The sequence below is a fragment of the Glandiceps talaboti genome, chromosome 1, assembly GCF_964340395.1.
Source record: "Glandiceps talaboti chromosome 1, keGlaTala1.1, whole genome shotgun sequence".
NCBI classification, from domain to species: Eukaryota; Metazoa; Hemichordata; class Enteropneusta; family Spengelidae; genus Glandiceps; species Glandiceps talaboti.
Window position 1 is genome coordinate 8,779,356 of NC_135549.1, and position 26,366 is coordinate 8,805,721.

At 34.7% G+C, this 26,366-nt stretch overlaps 1 protein-coding gene across 3 annotated transcripts; it reads right to left on the reverse strand.

Annotated features, from left to right (window-relative positions):
- Positions 1-437: 437 nt before the first annotated feature.
- Positions 438-26,151, reverse strand: LOC144448785 (histone lysine demethylase PHF8-like). Of its 3 annotated transcripts, XR_013482142.1 has the most exons (21): positions 26,054-26,151; positions 24,530-24,615; positions 16,811-16,869; positions 15,507-15,726; positions 15,042-15,183; positions 14,472-14,670; positions 13,653-13,815; positions 12,898-12,985; positions 12,296-12,402; positions 11,906-12,000; positions 9,078-9,095; positions 7,538-7,627; positions 6,847-7,125; positions 6,417-6,574; positions 5,475-5,650; positions 4,709-5,018; positions 4,126-4,373; positions 3,745-3,950; positions 2,997-3,216; positions 1,662-2,209; positions 438-1,580 (listed from the first exon to the last, which is right to left on the reverse strand). XR_013482142.1 is itself a non-coding variant. In XM_078139116.1 (20 exons), the coding sequence occupies exons 1-20, from the start codon at positions 26,149-26,151 to the stop codon at positions 2,121-2,123; spliced, it is 3,051 nt and encodes a 1,016-aa protein (XP_077995242.1). In that variant the 3' UTR covers positions 438-2,120. The 3 variants fall into 3 exon arrangements, 2 of the variants coding, with proteins under 2 accessions (XP_077995242.1, XP_077995362.1); XM_078139116.1 differs by having other exon boundaries at positions 438-2,209; XM_078139236.1 differs by lacking the exon at positions 9,078-9,095 and having other exon boundaries at positions 438-2,209.
- Positions 26,152-26,366: the final 215 nt, after the last annotated feature.

Consider the following 26,366-nt stretch of genomic DNA (forward strand, 5'->3'; position numbering starts at 1 on the left):
ATAGAGAAGTCTGTAATGTTTGACAAATGAATGATACTTAACTTAACATTAAAAAATTAACATGAAAAACACCTTGCAAAGATTAATAAGACTTTAAGACTAACAGCATTGATATCTCACTCCTTTGTTCACTTGCCAATATACCTACATAAATGAACTACACCTTTCTTTCAAAACTTAGTTACATTTCTCTCTTTCCAAAATATAGCCATTTCTTTCTTTAGGGCATACTACAACAAACTTACTCATTAATAAAACTTTCATGTCAAAAATATGAAATAAAGTGTTTGCCATTCTTCAGTAAAAAGGGATGGCCCTCACTGAACTTTTTGGGAGATAAGTGTTTATACTTAAAGCACTATCCAGTACAAATAAAGATTATTAGATTAATGGTATCTGCCTAATTAACTCACAACCCCCCCCCCCCCCCCCCCACATGATCAGAATGTCCTGATCTAAAAAGGCCTACTTAGATGGCAAATTGTGGCTTGCAAACATCAGAAATGAAAAAGCAAAGTCATGCAATTCATATACTAGTAATAGAACATTTTACTTGTGATTCAACAAGTCAATTGAGGAACTAAAGCTCTATAAAATGTTCCATTACCATAAATTCAGTATAAATCATAAATATTACAAGGTGTTAGATACTAAAAGCATCATTTTCAACTTGTGGTTGAAGCAACATCAAAATGACCAAATTTGGTGCAAGTACCTACAGAATACTTATTTATGTTATGTTTACAATTATAACATCTCACATTAGCTTGTTGAAGGGCAAATAAAATTTCCTACAATAAACACTGATACAGTAAAAACGTCATCTTAGAACCATAGAAAATTGAAAATGTCACCTACCACACAACCAAAGAAAATGTCCATGATAACTATAATGAATGTTATGTTATGTTACAGTGTATCACTTTCAGCTATCATTCTACAGCCAAAAACCAGTCCCAAAATGGATTTTTTGATCATTCTTTTTTGACTTTTTCTTTGTATTTTATCAACTAGAATCTCTCTACAAAAGACATCATGTACAAAACATATTTACATATACTGTTTTTGATTTGTCTACAGTTACAGTTCTCAAAATACCTTTAAATTAAAATCACAGCAAACGATATTTAAAAAAAGAAATCATTAAATAAACCCTGAAAGTGATAGATTTGTTGCATAGTTATTAACATCTGAGAATGTATTGATATAAATAGATTGAACTGTACAATGGAAACATCCCAAATCCTGGCAGTCTTAGTAAGCCTGCAGATAAGCTTTTTTTCTCTAACTTCCCAATTGCTGGCAGTATAGTTCACCTCCAATTTGGAATTCTTAACTCATGACTGCTAGCCTTAGTATGCTTCAGTCAACCTCCCTTCTGTAACTTTCCCAAGTGCTGGCACTATAGCCAGCCATTGGTCAACATTCCGTGTGAGAATCCAATCCCATTTAGTTTGAGTGGGTTTCAGTCAACCTCCCTTCTGTAACTTCCAAAGTGCTGGCATTAGTTACAGTCGGCCATTGGTCGACCTTGCTTGCAGAAATCCAAAGTCATGTTGTCTGAGTGGGCTGTAGTCAACCTCCCTTCAGCACAGTCGGCCATTGGTCGACCTTGCTGACAGAAATCCAAAGTCATGTTGTCTGAGTAGGCTGTAGTCAACCTCCCTTCTGTAACTTACCAAGTGCTGGCAGTTCAGATGGCCATTGGTTGACTTTCCTTGTGGATGTGAAGTGATAGCACTACAGGCAGCCATTGATTGACCTGCCTAGTTGAAATCAAAGGACCTGGTAATCTGCATATGTTGATAATCCTTCTCTAACTCCTACTCATTATCTGGATGGTTTTCCATAGAATTTCAGCTGACCTGTCTATTCTGCAATTTCCCATGTGTTGGTAATCCAAATGATCATCGGTCAACCATTGTTCTGGACACTCTACGTCCTGGAAGCCTAAACTGTTTTCAGTCAACCTCCCCTTTGTATCTGTAATGTCCCCATTACTGGCAGTCGAGATGGTTATCTCTAGTGCAGGCAGTATAGTCAACTCTCTCTCTCTCACTCTCTCTCTCTCTCTTACTTAACTTCCCCTGTGGTGGCAGTCAAAAAAGGCTAGTACGGTATCAGAGAATAAGTCGACCTCCTTTTTGTAATTTTAATATTTTACTAAGTCTCTGTTTAGCAGTTGCCATGCCCTTCTTAGGTTTCTTCGCTGCAAAATAAGAAAAGAAGTAACATTAGTAATACAAGAATTGTAAATGTAAAATAGGGTCTACCAATGGCCATTCCACTCGACAATTATTTGTATTTTTTTTAAATCTGTATTTGAGAGTTCCCTCAACAGTTTATGATAACACCTGTTTTTCAATGTAATTTTTCACTGTCACATTAAGAAAATATATATTTACATAAAAAAATGTTTGAAGAGAAATTTTCAGAAATCTTCAGTGTTTTGACATTAGAGATGTTAAAAGTGGCCATATGGATGTGGATTGGGTATTTATTTGGGGTTTTTAATTTATAAATATAAGACAATTGTATCATGACGTCCTACTTGTAAAATCAATGTGAAACAACACATGCCAAGTTGTTGTTTGTAACTCAATAAATTGCAAAAGATTAATAAATGTGTAAAATGTTTGTTATTGTATGTACAATAACAAACCTTTTACATTTTTTTTAAGCTTTTGTTCTGTATTAAGTCACAAAACACAAACTTTGTCAATTTGTTTCACATTGATTTTTCAAGTAGGAAGCCATGATAAAATTGTTTTATAAATTCAAAATCCAAAATAAATACCCAATCCTCATCCATATATCTATTTTAAAAGCAAGGTTACTACACAATGAAACTATATGTAGACACTAACAACTTTGTTCACATATGATACTGACAGTTTTTTGGCATAACTAGAATAAAACCTACAAAGATATCCTACATTTTTTTCACATCTTTTTGTGATATTTGATGCTACAAAGTGGACAAATACACAACTTACGCCTTCCTGGTCCTGACTGATCTTTCATTGCATCTTTCAATAGAGAGCCTGGAGCACTACTTGATAGACTAAATCCACCATCTATTTGTTGTCGGAATGCTGCTGGTCCCGTGGAATGACTTAGATTGAATCCTGAAGTTGATGGTCCAGGTAGTGGTTCAGGGGTAGGAGGTGGTTTCTCTACTGGTTTCTTTCTGATGTATTGCCTTTTTGGTCTTGGCTATGAAATCAAACGTAAAACTAATTCTATTAGTTTCCTCTTTGATGTTCAAATATACAATAAATTTTATGTCACAAACGTTGTCTAACACTTTTAGCTCTGGTAATTGAGGTCTCGTTTTATTAAGATAGACACAGACTAAAACTATTGTTACTATATGTTGATACAACAGTGACAAACTATTAAATGGATGTTGGTTTAATAATAGTCTCAACAGGGCAGCTCTCTGAAAGTTAGCTCCATAAATTTGCAGTGCAGTGCTTTTGGACTTCCAATTTTCTACACTATCTTAATCACAGGGTGATTAGAATCACACAACAGAGTAACTGCCATCACCCACTTTGTTTAATCTACCACATCAAACCGCAATCGTTTTAGTTTATGTGTATCTTAGTAAGCTGAAGCCTTTTTATTGGAAAGTCATTACATTGAAAAGTACTCCATTTTTAATTTGTGGGGAAGTTGAATCAGCAAAGGACAATTTTGACTACTATTCCTAAGTCAACTGTGAGATTACTATGGCCCTACCTGCTGGGCCAATCTTGCTGCAGCCTCTGCAAGCCCTGATTCAATATTAGGTTTTTTGGCAGCATCTCTGACAGGCCGGTCTGGTTTGGGACATGATGCAACTAACTTGGCTTTGGGATTCCATGGAGCATCTGATGGATCTCGCCTTGGCTTCTTTGACCTTGACTTAAACAATGGCCCTTCATCATCATCCAGCGTTGGGTAGACTGTGTAAGAAGTGAAAGTTTGAAATATTGACTCAATGGAAACACTAATAGGCACTATGGTTTTTATACCCTGGTAGATCTTCACATATCTTGATATCTAGTGATGAATATTTTAAGTGACTCAAATCTCTATCACTGGAAAAATTCATATCTTTCAAGAGACAACTCCTCTTACCATATTTTGAGTCTTGAAAACAAGTTGGGAGATTATCTGGGTTGTCCTCTAAATCAGCATAAATTCTTTTCTCCTTTGGTCTGGCTCTTTCTTCGAACTTTGCCCTTGCTGACAGACTCATGAACGATGCCAGTGCCGTAGAATGTGGCTGTGAGGGTGCATCAGATCTATCAGGTGAGGATTTTGGTAAGCCAATTGATAGCATACCCTGTATAGCTTCATGTGTGCTCGGTGATGCAGGCTGCTTCCTGTGTAGACAATCCCAAGGTTGGGAACATTGTGTTACAAAGTCTGTTGTGGCAACGGTATATATATCATGTGAGGGTTTCAACTAAAAGTGTACAATCCTGCAATAATGGAATTCTCTACACTCCTGCAAATAATAAACATCTGAAAAAATTGTTTTTACATCATAAAAGTATGGTAAAATGAGTTGTCTAACTTCTATGGCACTTCAAAAACTGAACAACTTCCATTGCATCAATTGACTTGTTGATGTCATCTGTAAAGTTTGTGGATTGCAGTTAAAACATTGATTGATTTTTATCTAAAGACCAACCTACTTAGTTAGTACATCACTTACTTCAACTCTGCCTCAATTTCTGCAATTGTCATATTTACACCTGGTGCAGGGGCTAATTCCTGTCCATACTGACTAGCCTGTAACAAGTCATCAATACTGCCTATTTTATTGAATGATGTACCAGGATAGGGAGGAGGTGGACCCCGAGGACTTCTATCTGATGGCATCATGTCGTCTCCTGAATCTGACTGGTGACTATGTAGGGGTGTGGTGGTTGTGATGTCCACAGCCGATGGGAAGGGACTCTCTTCACTTGTTGTCGTGGTTGTGGTAGATGTAGTACTCTGTGGAATTATGGGTTTACCATTGACTGTAATAGATGAAGGTGTACAAGAACTGGTTTACAAGAAGTACCACTCACTGTTGATCACACACTGTAAACCTAGATATTTTCACTACTAGAAAATTTTGCCATTTTACAATCTTCAGCTGGTTCTCAAAGACTAATTTTTACTAATTACTAGACTGGTATACACTGTGTTCATGTACAAGAAGGCATTTTTATTGTCCAGCAAAATAAGTGAAAATAAGTCTTTAGCCAAAATTTTCAGGTTTACAGTATACCACCCTCTGGTGTTTGCAAATAGCATTGCAAATCACATACAACCTATAGTTTGGTGTTTGCAAGCAGTAAGTGGGGACATTATTGCTCTGTGTAAAATATCAGTAACTGACATAACAAATTGTTGACAATAGTGTTATTGCTACACCTAGGGGTCTTATTTTCGCCATCACTTTTAAGAAAGACAAGAAATGTAAAACTTACAAGACAGCTTTAGTTTCAAGGATCCTGTTTTTGGTTTCTGTACTGGAACATCATCATCAACAATGACTTCTTCATTGTCACTGGATTCCAATTCACTATTTGTACTAACCAATGGTTGAAATCCTGTGATACCCGATGCTAATCTACCCTTCTTTGGTTTAGGAGAACCACTCCGACTGAAATACGGAAAGATATGATGAATGTCAGACGAAGGTGTGATTATTTCAAGAATGACAGCAATCACTTGTACACGGCATGAATATAAAGACATACATGTAACACAGCATGCAGGGATTCTAAGTTTTCATAGAATACATTATGGGCAATAAGTAGGTAAAATCTATCTGTATTCCCCTGTCATTTCACCAGGGTTCCGTACCACTGTTTTGTTATGGATGGCAAGTAGGTAAAATCTACCTGAGTTCCCACATCATTTCATTAGGGTTCCCTACCACTGTTTTTGTTATGGGTGACAAGTAGGTAAAATCTATCTGTATTCCCCTGTCATTTGACCAGGGTTCACTTCAAGTGTTTTTTGTAAAGGAGAAAGTAGGGAACCTCCACAGCAGATCCTTGCTTTTTATCTAGAATTACTGGTACATCCCAGCATAGACAATGTCTATGATCCCAGTAACCCAAAAGAATGATCTGGAGTGTGTGGGTAAACTATACACATTTTATTAGATTTCCTTCTTTGTCAATCAATCATCAAATGTAAGCTCACGGTTATGAGCAAAAACACAACTTGATATTCATATGGGAATGTCAAAATTTCTATAATCAGCTAATTACCAGTTCATTGCTGATATTTACAACAACTGGGTAATAATAGCAATATAATTTACTTGAAGGTTACAGACATTCGAATACAATTCAAATAGAATTATGACAGACTAGACAGTCAGTTACAATGTATTTGATAATATAGACTTGATGACTAACCTAACAATCTTTCCATTGGACAGAACTAACTTCAGTCCTGTATTTGGATTGTTGTCTGCCTCCTTCTCTTCTTTCTTGTCATCCATCAAAGCACCAGCTTTAGGAATGCGAACTTTTAGTGATGGTTTGACCTCCTGTGGTAGGGCATGGTAGGCTTGCTGTAACAATCAAGTATTAGAAGGGATGTTCTATTACTATACAGCGAGTACATTGCACCAGTTTTCTCCATTCAAATACTAATATGATATTCAGTTCTCAAACATTCATTTGAAGTTTTCATAAAGTTTTGCATTTATGCATTGAAGAAATGTAAAGAGGTAGACATTGACAGACAAGTAGAGATAAACAACAGACAGACAGACAGACAGACAGACAGACAGACTGATGATCAATATACTTTGAAAAAACCTGATAAATCAAATGACAGTACCTCATGTACTCTTGGTGCAACTACTTGAGCAGGTAGTCTGTGGGTCAGGTGTGGTGCTAACGGTAAACTCATCTCATTGCTTGATACATCCCCTGCCAGACTCTGTGACACATCCCCTGTCAGATGATGTGATAGACGGTGTGACATTTCCTCTGATACTTGCTGCAGTTTTTCCTGGGTATGTTGATGCAAAATATTTAGGTCCATCTGTTGTTTTTGTGACTGAGCAGATTTCTTTTTTCCTTTCTTTTTCTCCTTTTTCTTGGCTGAAGGCTTGTTCTGAAATAGTCGAATAATGTATATTACAAAATTATCCATTCAAAAATCTAGAAAAAATTTGTATTCAGTTGCACTCCCATTTACCCAGGGGGTACATGACAAGAATGTTATATGACAATCAAAATATGGTTGCACACACTAACAGAATGGAATACATTCAAAAAGCTTTAATTTGCATAAAATATGCAAATCATACCAAGATATAAATCCTTGGCACAGTTCCAAAATAATTACATCTATTGGCTTAGAAAGATTTTCAATCTGATGAATTTGTATGCATAAATTTGCATAATAATTTTGGCACAATGCCAATCTCTATTATGTTAAAAAGGTTCCAGTGTGACAGACTCATGTTCCAAAGTCCAGAGAAACTTGAAATGTTTGGTGGTGACAAGAAATAAATGTAACTTACATCAAACTGTTTTAGTTCTCGACTTAGTTCCTTGATTAATGAACTGTACTGTATTGTCTCTGGAATCTCGTGCTGATGTTGCTTCAGATACTGTAAGGAGGAGAAAAAAAAATTGACGTTTCTAAACATCTGCTGGGATTGCAACGAAATGTAAAATATTTCATAGATTCTTAATATCAGGCTAAGAAAACAAAGCAATACAAATTTACAATGAAATAAAAGTCACAGTTAAATATCTAAGCAAAAGATGACACAAGATTTGATAGTATTCAAAATAACTAGGTTGAATGAAATAAATGAATGGATAAAAATGAGAGACAAATTAACATGAAGAAAGTGGTGAGGTAGAGGGAAGGGTCAAGATTAATTATCAAAAAGATAGCAACAAACCAACAGCAATAAAGTGGAAGGTATAGATCCATTTCACTACCACTGTTGGGGTATTCTCTCTCAAAATATGCTTCAACACACTTATACAAATCTTCCAATATTGGTTATTTTCCTTTCATGAAATGTGGTATACTGGACACCTTAATATGAGAAGTGGTTCATTCTTGAACATTGGTTCTTCTCCTGTCTTACTTTCTCCAAGTGTGTTTGGATGATGTATTGAAATATGAATCAATTTTTTTTTGAAGTGTCATCTCTGTTCAAGCTACTATACAGAAAGTTAAATCAGTCTTCAACATTGCTTATATTTTGTTATTGTCTATGTTATGGCTGAATAGATAAAGAAAATAACCTTTGTTTGACAAACTTCAAAATAAAGTTACGACTGTACATTGTTTTGTTTCATTTTCTATTTGCAAAGTAAATTTAAGATGAGTGATTTTGAGTCCTTCTGGACAACCATTGAAATAAGAGCTACTGTGGAAAGCTAGAATTCAAGACATTTTTAGTTCTGCTGAAACATCATGTTTGACTTGGCTGTTTTGCCATGACCTAAATTTTGCAGACATGTATGCCTGGAACCTATAATGAGCAAACATATCTTTCTATTAGTGGTTTATATTAGCCAAAAGAACACACCAGCCAAAACAGAAAATTATAAGAATAAAATCCGCATGAAAATTAAGTACTTGTAAATTTTGTATTTAAACTTTGAGCTCACACTCATACAAAAAGGCAATGTTTACAGAATTTTGAAAAATTTCAGAAACATAGATGTTCAGGGGTGTTTTAGTTGGGATGGATGGGGGTGGGGTGGGAACTTGGAAGCAATAACCGTACAGGCAGTGGAAAGATTAACATAAACAGAGAAATCAAAGCCATGCTTTAAGAGAGTACAGCACTGAGATACGGATAAAGATCATTGTAAACACACATAAGAACGACAACATTCATTATATATGTTATGTTTCTTTTTTTTTTAATGAGCCACACTGGTAGAGAGGGTTGACTTATAAGTCAGCAATTTTACATGACATTCGCTGACTGCAGTTTTATTATAAGTGCTTCTACAGATCTATGCTTTGTTGTGTGCCTTGACTTGTTGCTATGCCAACACAGCACCATGTAATAAACATAGAATAGCACTTACAATGGTCAGATCTTTTGGCTGTCACAGTCATGTTGTCAATATTTAAGAAATAAAAGGAAAAAAAGACAAAAAAAACAAGAGTTATTCAGACTCTTATTGATTGAGAAAATCAAATAAAGGAGAAAGAGACAGCAAGTGTGCGTGTGTGTGTGTGTCAGTGTGAAAAGGAGATACGTGTGTATGTATGTATAACAAACTAAACACACTTTCCCATTACAGTTACTGGTACACATACACAGCAGCACTTGAAGGTAAACAGTTTTTCAGTGACAGAAGAACACAACAAAACTGAAATAGTTAGTATAAAAAACATGCAGAAACTCTAAAGACAAGAGATATGAAACAAACAAAAAAATTGGGTAAAAAGATCTGATCTGAACCATGTCAGCAACCAATCTAGGAATAGCGGACTACAGGGGTAAGTTGGAAACCTGAAAAACTCTTTACTACCAAATATTGCCCAGTTATCTATGTTGTACTGAGGGTTTTATTTCCAATATAGCTAGGCCATAGCAATTAGTATCTACACAACTTTATCAAAATATTACATCAATTCAAATTAAACACAGGACAGGTGATATTTTTGGTAGTAGTGATGGAGGGAGGTAAGGTGGGGGTTGGTTTTTGACAATTTTTAGTTGAGGTATTGTATTATACTCCTTTTTCTTTTTCAAAGAAAAGTAATCAAAGTATAACCACAATTTGGCAAAATGACAAAATCTCTGAAACTGAGTCTGTTCCTGTTATGTTTGCTTTGTAATCAACTATAGCCTAACTAAAAACTGTATGAGTTTGATCCCCCTTTATTCATTTCGCCCCAACTCTGCAAGTGCAGCATGAAAAGTAAAACACCTCTTGGTAACACAGATCACTGATACTTGTAAACAGACATGTACATATGTCACCATTGACAATGGAAGCCTTGTGAATCATGATGTCCAACCAAATTTGGGTTAATATATTCTCTCTACAAGTTATTAGCCTTGGCAACCTATCAAGTTGTGTCATCAACTAGTAATATTCTGGGAAACTGCGGGTTAGGAATTCAAATTTCACTCAAAGCAGTAGATATATCGTTTGAATATTTGGGAGTGTGGGTGTCAGTCCATTTAGAACAGAATCAATATATCATGCTTCAAAACTTGACCTGAGCATTCATAGTTAAGTTTTTTTATCATGCTTTCCATTTTATATGTTCTGTCAATGTTTCATTTCTATTTTTAATGGTGATGGTGTTGGGGTTGGGGATGTCAACAGCATGCTAATATTAAATCATGCAGTAACCATGTGTTCAAGCTGTTCAAGCCAAATGGGATATAACATTCCTTCATCATGCCATGGTTCCGACTTTAGTCAAAGTTCAATCGTACATGCACCATTACATATAAATCTACCATCTACCAGTACAAACTACCAAATATGTCAGGAGATGTGGTGGTGGTGGTGGTGGTGGTGGGGAAAGGGTGGGGTGGGGGTACCACCACCTACCAGTACACCCTAGTAAATCTGTTGGGGAAGGTTGGGGAGGGGGGTGTTACCATCTACCAGTAAAACCTATCAAATCTGTTGGGGAAGGTAGGGGTACCATCTACTCGTACAACCCATCAAATCTGTTGGGTAAGGTGGGGGGGGGGGGGGTGGGGGTGGGGTGGGTGGGTGTTACCTTCTATCAGTACAACCTATCAAATCTGTTGGAGGGAGGTAGGGAGGGGGATCTGAGCCCTGTAGAAGTGACAGACAGTATCAGGAAATAATACATCTGGAACTGTAAATCCAGGCAGTCAACTATCATTAAAATGAATATTACATCAGGGAGGTTCAGTATTAGTTTTGGAGTTTGAGATATGATTCATGAATTACTGGCTAGCACTCAACTGCAGAGTCAGTTTATGCAGGGTCCTCCTCCTAGTCGGTGGTGGATGCCCCCCATACCGCATCCATCTAAATTAGCTGGCACAAAAAACTGCTGTCTACTACAAAACATTCTATTTAAATTATGTAGAATATGATGGACGTAGTATGCATAGCTTGACTACAAAGTCTATTTGTGTACATGATGATCACTGTAATACACACAAAAAAACAGCATTTTCATCATTTTTTTCTTCTGGAACAGGGGGTCTAGTAGCAGAATCAAAGATTTTGACATATTGCTTTTATTTTGGCTGAAATATTTTCATGACCAGCAAAGTGAGAAACAATGCAGCACCACATACAACAGGTGACTGTCAAAGGAAGGCTTTGCTGTTTAGTCATTTGGGTCATCAGTAGTGCCAGTAGGTAGCCACTTACAGACATGATTTTAGAGAAATGAAAAGTTATACAATGGAAATGTCGGAATTGGGATATGATGATAAAAATGATTCCTTTTATAGTGCAAGATGAAATGGTACACTGTGCCATCTTCATAATTTCTATACATCTACATACTAAGTAACACAAATAAGAACTGGATGGACTTGACAAAACTCAACTCAAAGGGTTTCCAAAAATTCTGACAAGCTTACACCCTGTCAAAAGAGCATCACCAGGTCATTTACATACTCGATACATAGTAATTGCATGTACCAAAACATGTAATTGATGACATCATGGCGCCCTCTGGAGGCAGACACAGCTGGTTACAGCGATCACAACTTCTATCGTGTTTTACATGTACTGTAGGTGTTATGCTAGGTATGAATGCATGCTTTGAAACCCATGTCAAAATACACCCCCCCCCACCCACCCCCAATATGTGAAACTGAAAAAATGAATTTGAGTACAACACCAAATGAGAGTGAAATAATTGTATTTCTGTTAATCATACACAGGGTGTAGAAACTGACCTCTTTTTTCATTGTCCAACTTCTGAGAGCTGAACACAGTGACTTGACACCATCTAGAAGATAACTGGGAGGCCTCTTTTCATCATCTCTGTAGTCTGTGTCAAATAGAAAAATCAGAAGTATTACAGTACAGAAAACCTTGTGAAATGTGGTAACAAAGATTTCAGATTCACTTCAGATGCCATACTCAAAAGCAGTGAGACACACAACATCATTGAGAATGGCTTTATTTCCAGCAAAAATAGTCTACCAATGCTTTATACGAGATTGTTAAAACTGAGAATAATAGCGTGATAGTATGGTTACTTGATTTCTGTGCTATTGTATGACTGTTTTGGTTTCAGTGAAACTTTACATTTCAATATTTTTTTTTATAATATGACAACATACCTTTGAACAGATCCTGGAAGTGTTTGGCAGCATACCACATTGTGGTCTCAAACCACGGAAACTGAAACCTTTCCGGTGTTTTTACTCTCTTCTCCAATTCATGTATTCTGGAAGAAACAGTATCAATGAAAAAATACATTAATCTGAATAATGCAATTGAAATAGAATCAGTGTTAACATGTTAACTTTGTTAATTTTCTTCGAAAACACAACTGTCACCTTTATGAGAGAAAGCTCTGAACCTGTTAAAACTTGATGAATGAGGGCAGTAGATAGCAGTAAGACATCTCACTGTGTGTGTGTGCAAAATATAACCCTAAACCTCAAGCTAGATTGTGATGTATATCTATTGTACCTCTGTTAGATTACAGATGTATTTATATACTTGTAAGACTCACAGTATCAAAAGTGCTACACTTACAATGTACAACTAATTCACCACTGTCGGCTTTTAGAAGTTAGATGTACTACTCTACCCATAAGAAGACTTCCTGCATGACGTCGAAATGTTTACATTGACATGACAAAAGGACTTGTCATTTCTTCCATCAAACTTAATTCTATATCTATGTTAATTGTTGTATGTAGGTCTGGGTACTTACTGTATTTGAAGTGCAATATCAAACTGATGTAGGAAATTTCCACCAAACACCATGGTATCAACTGGTGTGAAGACAGCGTGAATCCACCCTGTAATGCGCAAGTTAGACAATGTCATTCAAACTACTCATCCTAACTCACAAATTATCTGGTTTTTCTTCAATGCATCAAAACTGAAATATTGAGCATTTTTTGCACTCCACATTGCTGTTGTTGCACTCGACTTAGGGGGGACCTGCATTGTTTGGCAGGGTCAAACTGAATGAACTTTGACTGTTTTCCTTGAAGATATGTCATATGTATGGGTTTACAGAATTCAGTGTATGCAAACACTATTCCAATTCAGTAAGTATCAAGTTACATATGGAAAATATTATCAACTACTATGAGAGGAAATTTTAGAACGTAATGCAATGCACTACAGCTTTATTCAAATGAACCTGTGGAAGTCAGACAGATTTAAAGACCATATGAGCAACTCATTGCCATCATTGCTAGTCTGTTTTACTTCTCTCTTTCAATTTTCACAATTCTTAAATGTTTGTCACATTGCTGGTTCAGTAACAGCTAAAGTCACACTGGCTACTTGTATGCGTGTAACAAGTTTTTAAATTTCCCTATTACCAACTGTTAAAAGAATTCCTCAAAACTTATTCCACAGCGTGATCCAAGTACATATTTCACTAAATAAAGACTAAAACCATATTTCTAGATATAAACTGTATAAAAACCAAGCACCTAGGGGATTCATACTCACCAGTTGGTATAAATAATGTCTGTCCTTGTCTGAGTACTAGTTTATAGCATTTATCCACCTGATCACCAAAAAACATTTCACTTTGGTTGCCTGATGACACCCAGCTTTCATACAAGGCAAGATTGGATTGTGTTGGTTCAATTATATAAAATACTTTTTCACCCTGCAAATCACAAGGTAAAGAGAAACATTAATTCCGGCATGATTAATTCATTTTCAAACACATGCACATCAAAAAACTTTGAATCATTAATCTCAAATGATAACATATCTACTTCAGAAACTTTGTCAAAGTTTAAAACAAGCTATGATGTATGCAGCAAAATAATTATACCTTAAAATTTGTAATTTTCCTAAATTTAGTACCGGAGTACTTCCTTTATTTTGTCTATTTTTTCCTATAATGTACTTGATTTGATATACTGTAGTAGGAAGAACATCAAGTTATTATAGGGAAAAGAACTGCAATTGATCATTTTATCAACATTGAAACTGCAAAAATGGGTCAATAGAAAAGTCTCAGTATTCACAGAAATTTAAAGTATTATGTAGTTGTCTCATTCTGAGATATGATGTCATCATTTGAAATGAATGACTAGTTCAGATATAAGAGTGCAGCCCCCTGACAGCCCAGGCATGTACAGGTTTCATCTGCTTTGGTAATTACAGAACCATAATATTTATGATATCAGCTACAAAATACAATGACATTAAATATAAATGATAGAAAATTTACTTGAGTAATTCATCATGTACATGTTATTGCTGTATACAATTACTATATACAGCATAACCTGTTTCAACAAAGTGAATACTCACCCTGAGTATGTGGTACCAAACTGACGTACCACCAAAGTCCACATGGAAATCTGTGTAGCTGTCTTTGACACCCATAAGACAGTACTTCTGTACCTGTGGTTTGGTATAAGGACAGTCCTCTGGCAACTGATCTGGCCATAGGTTAGACACCCAGCACAAATGTCTGACTATTGTAGGTGCTATCACTATTTGAGAAAGTCTGAAATAGCAAACAAAAGAAGGATTGTGATGGTGGTATTTACTGGTACTTTACTTTACTCATCATCTCCAGGACTTAATGAAGGTTATGATGATGATGATGATGATGCTGATGATGATGATGATGAATAATGATGGCAGTGATGATGATGATGGTGATGATGATGGTACTGCTGGTGAATTTGATGATCATAGTGGTGATGTTGATGACGATGATGATGATGATGATGATGATGACGACAAATATGGATATAGAACACCACAGTCAAGTACAATTGTACACTAAAACTTTCTATTACACGTGTCTTGTAAACTTACATTCATCCTATTGTAACCAGTTTGTAAGTAATCATCTTTCAGAAGACCACGTACCTTGTTTCTGAGAATTCCAGACTGATAACATTATAGATTTTATTCCTGTTGGGATTGTTGAAATATCTCGTCCATTCTTTCATTGGCATTTTGAATTCTTGTTGCCTGTTCACATCGATAACGTGAACTTCTTTTGAAACCCCTGGAAGCAAACATTAGGTAAACGTTGTTTTTTCCAAAAAAAATTACACGTGAACTTTTTCTGATAATGATTTTTATTTGGTGTTGATTAATATGTGATTTAAACATTTTGCATATTGCAATTACACAAGTTTGATCACAAAAATGAAGTCTAGTTTCACTAAAATTTACATAAAATTATTCTACGTGATATTATGGTATACCAGTCTACAGTATATCTTTGTATACTAAGTTGATCTCAAATGATGTTAACTTCATACAAGTGCCTCTACATCTGAGCTGCTACAATCCATTGCTCAGTAGACAACCAAACCATAAACTTACCTACATACGCTTCTACATCATTGACACTAAAATTGGGTGGTGGGACAACCAAACCGAGACCATCTTTGTTCTCTATCAGGACTGGTTTTTCAAAATTGTGTCTTTCAAAGTAATCTATCGTCATACGGCTACCATGAACTTTGTGAATGATTTCATCGGCGTTTGGAAATGTTCTCTTTTGAAGTTCTTTGATAAACATAACTGTTCCTGTCTGTACTGGCTGTGAAACAAACAACACAGAAACAAACATGTATTGCATCGATATTTTTTATCCAGTACTAATAATCTTACAAGTAAAGGGAAATGCCACTCCAGGAAATAAAGACATCTTCATGAATTGTGTGTGCTGGAGAGTCATTATATGATTTTACATCACCTACATTACATGCCATTTCAGAGAAACATCAAGTTGAAGTTGTCTCTCACTTGGGGATCTTTGCTGTGTGCCAGTAGAAATGCTTATGCAGTGGTTGAACAATGAATATTCATGACCCCCCCTAGGAGCAGATTACCTTCAGTGAAAACATCATGAATATTCATTGTTCAACCATTACATAAACATTATCTTTCTGTTTACTCCCATATGGAATGTGGTGAACAGCAAAGGTACCCAAATTCAACTTGATGTTTCTCTGAAATTGCACGTAATGTACTACTATTATGTAGGGGATGTACAACCATGACACGACTCTCCAAATTATTGAAAATGCCTTTATTTCCTGGCATGGCATTTCCCTGTAACATTACCATCCTCTATTTTCACTAAGTGATGCAGTCAACTGTAATATTCAGGAGGACTCATATTGTGATTTGCAGCTTTTGATCAATGTGCACAATTTGTGTAAACAATGGAAGTGATTGATAGTAAGTATGATTTGAGGTTAGGTTTGTCTGAGTGCAGGTGAGGACACACTCTACGTCCTAACTTAAACCTAGTAAAGGAACACAAATACGAGAACGCACACAAACAAATACATATGTACAAACATAGATGCGCATACATTTAGAGATACACACACACACAGACAGACATACAAAATCTACTGACAGCATATGCAGCCCCTATTGCCAATTAAAAGCAGTAGCTAACGATATGTAAGTCTGGTGTAGCATAAACTGTCTCAGTCTGTATTGCCATAGAGTTGAAGCCCTACAGCATCCATCACTACAGAGAAGTCAGTGCTACTTTTTACAACAGGACTAAAAATGAACAGCTGGCATGGTTTAGTCTTCCAACAAGTCACAGGCTCTGTGTTCACATAAAGCACTGGGCACCTCAAGTAAGATATTATAATAATCCCTACCTTAGACATAGCATCTGCTTCAGAATAATCATGTCGATGCCAATTCCGCCTTGGTTTCACTGAAATTAACAAAACCATCATTTGTAAATTTCTTTAGAATCACATCATAAATGGCAAACATTACTGTATGTTCATTTCTGACAATATCTATTCCTATTTTGTGAACATTTATCATAATATAGTTTACATTTTATTCCCATTTATAAAATCTCCTAGGGCACTAATCTGTTTCCATGGCAACTAGTCAAGTAAAGCAACAGGTGTTCTTTAACCTTTGTCCATTAGAGATAAATGTACACACAATGTGTAGAATGATAAAGGCATAAAATATAAAATCAAGTCATGAAGAAACAAAATATTGTTTTAACTTTTCTGAAGAATTTTGGTTCATTATTACCATTCACCTAGACAACATGCAAATGAATTCAATCCAAGTCTGTCATAATGATCTTTCTCTTTCATCTGTTGATTTTCAAACAGTACAGCCTCTTTGGTACATGTATGTTTGGTTTGTTAAAGTTTCATGGCTATTTAAGCAAGAGGCAGAATGATTTTTATTAGCCTTTAAATTTTGCAATATAAACAGTAACAGTTCCCTTGTGAAAACTACATAATTACAAACATTAATGTTCAAAAGTCGTTATTCTTAATTAACCATGCTGTAATTACTGTGTACGACTAGACAGGAGGCATTGACAGTTTTTTTTTTTTGAAAACCATTTGGAAATTACCAACAATAGAATGGACAAAAGCTACAGCAATTTCCTAATGGTATTTTACTTTAATTGGCGACCTCGCATGACCTTGCTTTTGTGAGGTTCAGGTGTTCACTGTACCAGACACAAACTGGGAAATAACAGCCACAATGAAAGGAGACTTTTGTGGTCACTTGATAGGCACGTAAAAAAGCTCTGTAATGCATAACTTGTAGTTGTTGTAACTGACAGTTTTGTTTTTTTCTGAATTAGAAAGGTCAACGACCCTTGATGTTGTACAGAGAACAGTCTGGGCACGTGGTTGTATATTGTGAGCTATGCCTGTGAGCCCCAGTAGTGTAACAAAGAAAACCTTCCAAGAAAATAAAACATGCACATCTGCACACTTCTGGTATTGCATGTAACAAAGAACTTTTAGATTTTAAGAGATCGAGGAATGGCTTATTTTCATTTTAAAAATATTTCCACATTAAAAAAAAAGTAATAGTCTGTTCTCTTTACATGTAAATGACAACTCAAAACTCCAAATACATGTAGAGGAACTAATTTCTGTACCAGTGTTAACCACCCGAAGATTTAAAATTTAAGTTGTAAACATGAAAATTATTACACAAAAAGAAATTATTTTAGCTATAATAATTTAACAAATGCAGACTACTAGTACCGTATAAAGGTATGAATTATTACATAGAATGTACCAAAGATTACTTGCACTGGTGCGCGGGCATACTAGTGGTATTTTCACTGCAGTGCAATACTGAAAACATTATTGCATACCTGCATGCAAATGATATGCAAATGAGGACATGATCATTCGCTAAATATGAAAGCCATATTGTGCTGTATGATTTTTATGGAATTTGCCATTCCAGATAAACTGGCCTAGTCAAAGTGCAGCAGAAAACACTGCAAGCACTCATGCAAATATCAAGAGTATGCCACACTTGGCGCATCATGGGGTTCTGTGGTAGTACCATACATTTTTTTGTATGACACAAAAAAGTTGATCAAAATTGTGTTACTGTCTGACCACACCAGACATGGTATACTGGTATACAAGAAATGTACGGTAGATTATGTGAGATATTTCCCCTCCACTGCCTATGGATAAACTGAACTATTGACACTGACAATATATATATATATACATTGACAGTACATTTTGTACATGTACATTTGTATACCTAGTATCAATTGCCTAGTTTACCGTTATAAGTGAATTTATGATCTAAATTTAGACTTCAATGTATGCATATACCAGCAGTCTGACAACAAAGACATTCACAACGATACATCATACTTAAATGTATACATAACATGGTACAATATGTCTTTTGTAACATGTCTAAACACTGTCTGTTACTAATTGTCAAACTTTAATATATTACAAATATTAATATCGCCCATTTTTAATATTAGGGAATTTTCCTATTTCCTCGTCCTTTTATAACCAGCTGAATAAAATTACTTATACATGTATTTATTGATATAATTTGTACTAGCTGACCTTCAGTAAAAAACACCATTTTGTGTATGTGTAAATTATAATATTTCTTTTACCCATTTCTCTACATACATTTGAAAAAAAATCTTTTCAACGGATCTTATGTGTGCATGTTTGTATTGTGCTTTTTTAAATTACATTTTTCATTTTTTTGTCTCTCCTGTAAATGGACCTTCAGTCTGTAATGTTGGATCTGAATTTAAGAAAAAATTCAAAAAGCACCAGAATTTGTTACAACCAGAGTTGAACAAGAATAATTTTCTTTGTTTTCAGTTTTGATAGTTAAAATAAACCAATTAATTATTATGTTAAGTTTCTTGTAAATACTGTTTAAATGTAAATACCATTGTCTTCCATGATAGTTCAATAGAAGATACTAAATATGTACAGTATTCAAGGCAATACAAGGGATACAAAATGACACCATGCGAATACATGTATCTCTAACACATGCACTAATGCGAAGAGACACACACTCACTTGCAAACAGACATAGACATAGTGTTATCTATTGTTACAACTTACAAGTGTATGAATTGTAATCTTATAATTGTCACCAAATGTTGTAAAATTGATGACTTTCAATTATTAATGGTGATGTATTACATGTAGCTGATTAGTTATAAATATTTAGCACCAGCCTGTCAAGCAACTCTGTAATATTAACTTGTGACAACAGAATATACTAGACAGATATTATGCAATACAGTCTCTGTCAATATCATATTTCATATTCATAATTGTCAATAATTCAAGCGCAAGACAACGCTTTCCAACAGTCATGTAAAAATCTATGAAAAATATAATATAATACATTCAATTTCACCTAACCTACCTGAAAGTGTGTGCCACTTGGTTTATACAACACTTCAGACACTTTGAAATTCAATTTGACTCTTTACAAAATACAAGTACTTGTGGTAACACATTGTTACCACTGAAGTCATTGAAGTCTTGGGAAATGGGTACATGTAGTCTATTGCAATGGACCAGATAGTAAGTGTATCACTGTACACAATTTGTACTTTTTCATTTGTAATGAGTCAGTCTGTAGTGTTGTCTCTAACTGAATGAACCGAGACGAGAATACAAGTACATCTGTGACAGACATCGTTTTGGCGAGGTTAGGTTAAATTGCCTGTAAATGACACCCAACACTGCTAACATGTTGTCTTCAATTGTAATAATCCTGACTTTGGTTGGGTTTACAAAAACTCTTTCCATACTACTAGCATTAAGTTTTCCATTCCTATATAATGGTTGAGTACATGATTCTCTAACTTTTGTATATTGGCCTGAAACAAATTTGATGGACTTGTGGACACAGTGTGAAATCAAATTGCAGTGAGGTAGAACTAACTAATGTAGCTACAATAATATTATTATCCATGTTTTTGTGTTGTGTGTATACATAAATGATCTTTGCAGTTAATATTGAAAAAAAAAACACTTCAACAATGATTCATGTTACAATGATATGAAAACAGCAGCCAGCCCTTGGTAAACATGATAATTCAATACCCCAAATGTCAACATAGCAAATTTTATGAAATCTCACATCCTGTAGTGTTGGTATTAGATTTATGATTGCATTATCATCAATCAATGGACACTGAAATGATTTTACAGCCTATTTCTCAATTTTCAGCTAAGCTTGTAAAAAAATTGTATGTCAAAACTGTACATGTACATGTATTTACATGTGTATATCTTGGTTCATACAACATCGGTAGCAGGCAGGCTGAGTCATTACAAATGAAAATAAAATACAAGTACTAACTAACAAGTACTAAGATACACTGTACCTACCCGACCCATTGTAACATGTATACACCCCCTCCTCCCTCCCTCAATGACTTCAGTTGTAACACTAACAATGTGTTACAATTGTATTTTTTTCATTTTAATTCTGTAAAGAACTGACATGCCTGAAGTGTTATCTGTATCTATCAATCACTATGAACCAATTTAAAAATACATTTATGACACCCACCGTTTTGGAGAGTTTATCTGAAATTGGTTGTACTTGGTCGGTTAATACAGTAGCAAACTGAGACAATCAGCCTGTCTTTAAATGTACATTTATGTATATTTGTACAAACATGTTTCTAGTCATTTTTCTGTCATGACAACAGACTCTATGCCATTGGTAATTCTAAGTGCTTTATTGAAAAAAAAAGTCAAAATGTCCAAGTCATTATTTTCCTCAATTTTCAATAAACTCAGCTTGCACAACCATAATTACTTTAATTTCTATAATAACTCTCCAATATTCTCTCATTTGTCATTCGTATTTTGCCAGAATTAATGATACTAAATATCAAGGATACATAAAGCATTTACAAAAAAATATAAAACTTATCATTTACATTTGGCTGTGACCTGCACCAGTTCTTTGAGAAAACCATCAAATGCACGTACTAACTATATATTGGTAGCTACAAGTACCCTGCAGTAGATGTTTTATTTGAACCCCTGATGACTGTCTGATAATAACTATATGATTATGATGATAAGAAATACAAGACTATATGTACAATGTACATGTATCTAGTGTATCAATATAGAAGTAACTGGAGAGTCAACTTGTAATCCATAATATGACCCTGAGAGACAGCAACTCTGCCTATGATATACACATCATACCATATCACCTTACACACAGACAATATAGACATTTCCAGAGAACAACTCAAGACATCTGTTACTTGTACCCAGCAAATATCGCTGTATCAATATCTATATTTATACCCAAATCCTATTTTCTTATATTTTGAAAACATGTTATTCAAGACAAATTATTATTACTTGATGTTATCTTAAATCTATGCTCTGTGTGGATGAGGAGTTTGAAAGCATGATACATGACGTCCGGTCGTCCTGATCAACGATCATAATGACTGGGGATCATTATTACTGTCATTTCCTTTCCAGTGATTTATAGCTGAAAGTGCTTACAAACTATGTGATTTAACATCACATTTCATATTGTGAGGTCTCATCTCAGCCATTGTGTTTGTAGTAGTGGATGAAATCACGACGTGAACACAGACATAATATATTAGTTATTACATACGATACTGTCTGCACAAAACCATACGTTGAATCTCTGAGAAACATGTACAAAGGCAAAACTAGACCAACATTTTGTCATTAATAATAAACATATCTTGCATTTCACACAGTGTAAAAATCCCTGAAATAATTTTGGTTGCACTCAACAGACACCCTTTACAAAACTTTGTAGAAATGTAATATTGTATAAACCTGTACAGCATAGAGCTACACTATGTCCATGCTTGTAACTTGTAAGTGTTATGGGTATCTCAAAATTTAGGTTCTTACAACCAGTTTATTACATTTAGGACATTGTACTGACGTCAAAATCTGTGTTTACTTTCATGTTATTTATTACTCTTGCATGATGTTATTTTCAGTACTAGTAGCTTTTATGTTTAACAATTTGAAATACGAAGATATATTTATTTACTGATGAATGTTCATATTTCATTTTTTGTCATAACTAAACACACATACAAAGTTTGGAAAGCTAAAACTAGAATTTTGATAGGACTTCTCCTGAAATAATCTAAATTTGTAGACATACCCTTTTTAGTTTTTCCCCATAAATCTCTCCAAAAATCAACAGGAATGGGTCAAAATAAATGGGAGGGTGGGGTGTCAATCATTATCTTGATAAATTAATTAGAGTGTCAGGAACTAGTGATGAGAATGATTGCATCCCTAATGACATTAAAGTTGATTGTTATCATAACAATGTTTCACCATGTTGAGTTTGTCGCAGGTGTTATTACTCCACATGTAATGCATAAATACTACCTCAATTACTGTACTCTTATTGAAAATTGATGGAAATTCTGAAATATTAAATAATATCTAGCTATATGGAAAGCTGTAGGGAATACTCATGACGATAGAGCAATGGTTATTATAGTTTTTCCAAAGAATCTATAATACCATTAAAACCAATTGAAAAGGACAGTGAGATTGTCAGAGAGAGGTCAAGGGTCATCTACATTATCTCTTCTAATCATATTTCATGTCTATTTCATATCAAAAAATGACCCCTTTTATTAAATTACATTTGCCATCTTAACAACAGATGTCACCTTTGAACAAAATCTCACCACACTTTATAAACACTTCCTTTTGTGAAGTCATTCAAATGTCCAGTAAATTCATGAAAACCACACTCTTTTTGATGTATTTTTGATGTACATGTATTTCAACAAAAAATTAAAACATCTTGTCCATGTCATTCAAATTTCAATAATTATGGGAAAATAGATCATTTTCCTGCTTTTGAATAAAATACTACAAACAATAACACAATATGGAATGATGTTACATTATGTATAATGTCATCTATTGTTAGAATATATTCCATATTACTTTACATGTAGTATACTACACAGTGTTTAACATCAGGTACATCATATGTACTCTTTCATTGATAAATACATATACAATGCTTGTACATGATGATGAAGAGAACATATGTCACTGTTGATAAACATACACAAACAACACAATCCATCCCAGCTCTTTGTTGAGTGACTATTTATCTATAACTTGTACAGCTTTTACCAGCAAAATGTAAACACTAAATGAATTCTGCTCAGGATAAATGATAATACACACTGTGTACACATGGTAGCATGGTACAAGTTAATAAATGGCTGTTTTCTCATTCATGCCTGTTGCACATCTGTATCAAAAGAGTACAACTGCCACAGACAGGATAGTCTAGTTTCTATACGATACGAGTTACGATTATTGCGATCATCGCCACTACGAAAGTGCTCCAATAAAATAACATGCCATGAATTGACTAACTAAATATAAATAGCCTTAGTATCTCACGAAAATTTAAACACACTAAAAACTTGGTTACAATGCATGTATTAAACTGAGTGTAGATTTATATAACACATATCAATACAACAAGGACATCTATAAAATGAAGTGACAACAGTTGTATCCCAGAATATACCATCACTAAATGTTTTTGTAGTTGCCCTTTTTTTGAATTTGGTGCTCTTAGTTGGGTCAGTTTAGAACACATGTACAATAGAAAAAATAAACAAAAACACATGTACTGGTAGTTGACTTTGTTGTCACACATACTATAATTAGTCGTATCAATGGACAGGAGCAAAAATCTCAATTCATTACCTAAAATATTTTACCCGGGTGTAACGCTACTTTTATCGGATTCCTAGCAAGTTAAAGGTAAAGGTTTCAATCCCAGGTTCTCACAGTCAGTACTACTGCTTGCTTATCAGTGGAACAATAGACTACAGAGGATCATTATTTTGTCTGGGCCAGCCCACCTTTTTCTATAGCTCTGCTAAACAACTGTTTCCACATCCCCAGGTTTAATCCTTATATTCAAACTGAGCCTCTGAAACAAAAATACTGTAATGACAGTTCTTGAAGAGAACATTGTAGCAGAAAAACTTCAACACGATTACTTACTTTTTACAGGTCCATGGATATTGGCACAATTTGGGCAGTGGTATGATTCTATGTCATTAGCTTGATGTTCACTTATTCCAACACAACTAAAACAGGAAAAGACAACAGTTTGGATTAACAATGTTTTCCTGAAATGCCAGTACATTTTTAAATACATATAAATGGATCTTAGTTCATGGAATAGTTACAAATGTAGCATTCCTTCAAAATTTTGCATACACACATGCAATTTGTAATCACATTTCTGTACTTTATACAAAATAGACATTTGTATAAATTTCTTTTGTATGATTTTCCATAGCAGTGATGACATTTTCATTTTAATTATGGGTAATTTTTCATTTTGAATTAATCATCTTTACATCATAACAATGGAAAGAAATTTAAGGAGAGAGAAAAAAATGCTTTGGTGATTGATTATGACAATGTTGATGTGAACAACTATTCAAATTGAATATCATTATCTATGGGTTCAATCAACCAATGATCACATCTTTCACTATTATCATCCAAAAAATGCGTTCAAAATGCATCAAACTTTTGTTCCAAAATGACTTGTTGAATAAAACTGCCTTCAGGAAAGGAAATGAAATTAGAATGAGAAACAGTTACAAATGAAGGGAAAGTGAAAACTCATGCATGTGTTAGCATGTAACATGTAAGTCAATGAACTCAACAAAGCCTTTACTATTGTACTGTGAGCTCACTTCCTGGATTGGAAACTATTCACAAGAACACAAAAAGAAACAAAGAAATATGTGCTCAGTTTGTACAACACTAGTGTATCGGAAGAAAATATAACATGATATTTATTTTACACATGTCAAATCAGTGGCATTACTGGTAATTTAATATTTAAAAAAGACAGCGATGATGAAGATTAAATAGATTATAGTACTGGGTAATCTATAAATACATCTTTTATCAAAAGTGAGTGTATATTATTATTAGGATTTCAACTTATCTATTGATCGCGAATTCCACTCTCAACACGGTGAACAGAACAGAAGATTTATTGATCTATTTTCATCAGAACGTGAGAAAAGTTTTCACTGTGGCGGATGCTTATTTAGGACGCTCTTATTAAACAATTTCTGTTGATGAATTCTGATAGTTTCACCGTGACCTTGACACACTTGCCTGCATTAATACTATTATGCTGTTGTCAGAGATTAGCATTTTGTGCACTTGGTTGGGACAATTTTTTTTTTCCTCCTAAGCTTTCCGACGTGACATCGAGTTTTGAGAACTCCCCAACGGTGTTAGTCTTCTTTCAACAAAGACGCTGAAGAGTGTAATAATGTTTTATTGACTTGCGAGTACGAACAAAGGAAAATGTCGTAACTGAAAACATTGGTTGTGGGACGGATACCGGTCTGTAGTAAATGTATGTATACACTCAATGCACTGCGTACATAGCGGTTGAGTTGGAACAAAGTGACGCGCGACATTTTTGCAGATATCTTGATTTTGAATGTTTAACAATTCCCAAAACTCGACAGGACAACAAAGTAAAATACTTACTTTCCGTGGAACCAGTCCTTACAAATATCACACTCGATCATAAAGCGTGTGACATCGTAAACTTCCCGGCAAATGCAGTACACAGGAACAGACGCCATGTTGAAAACACTGCCGAAGGTCACTCAGTTCTCGCGAGAATTTTCGAGATAGACAATATAAAAAAAATTATGTTTCGAAAAGTAGATGAATATTGAAGTTTATGTTCGAATGATTTTTTTAAAAAACAATAAAACCTTGTTTCTTATAGCTTAGTACTATTAAATACTAATAGTTCTGAACATATTTAAAGGTTTAGTTTAGATTAGTTGAGTTA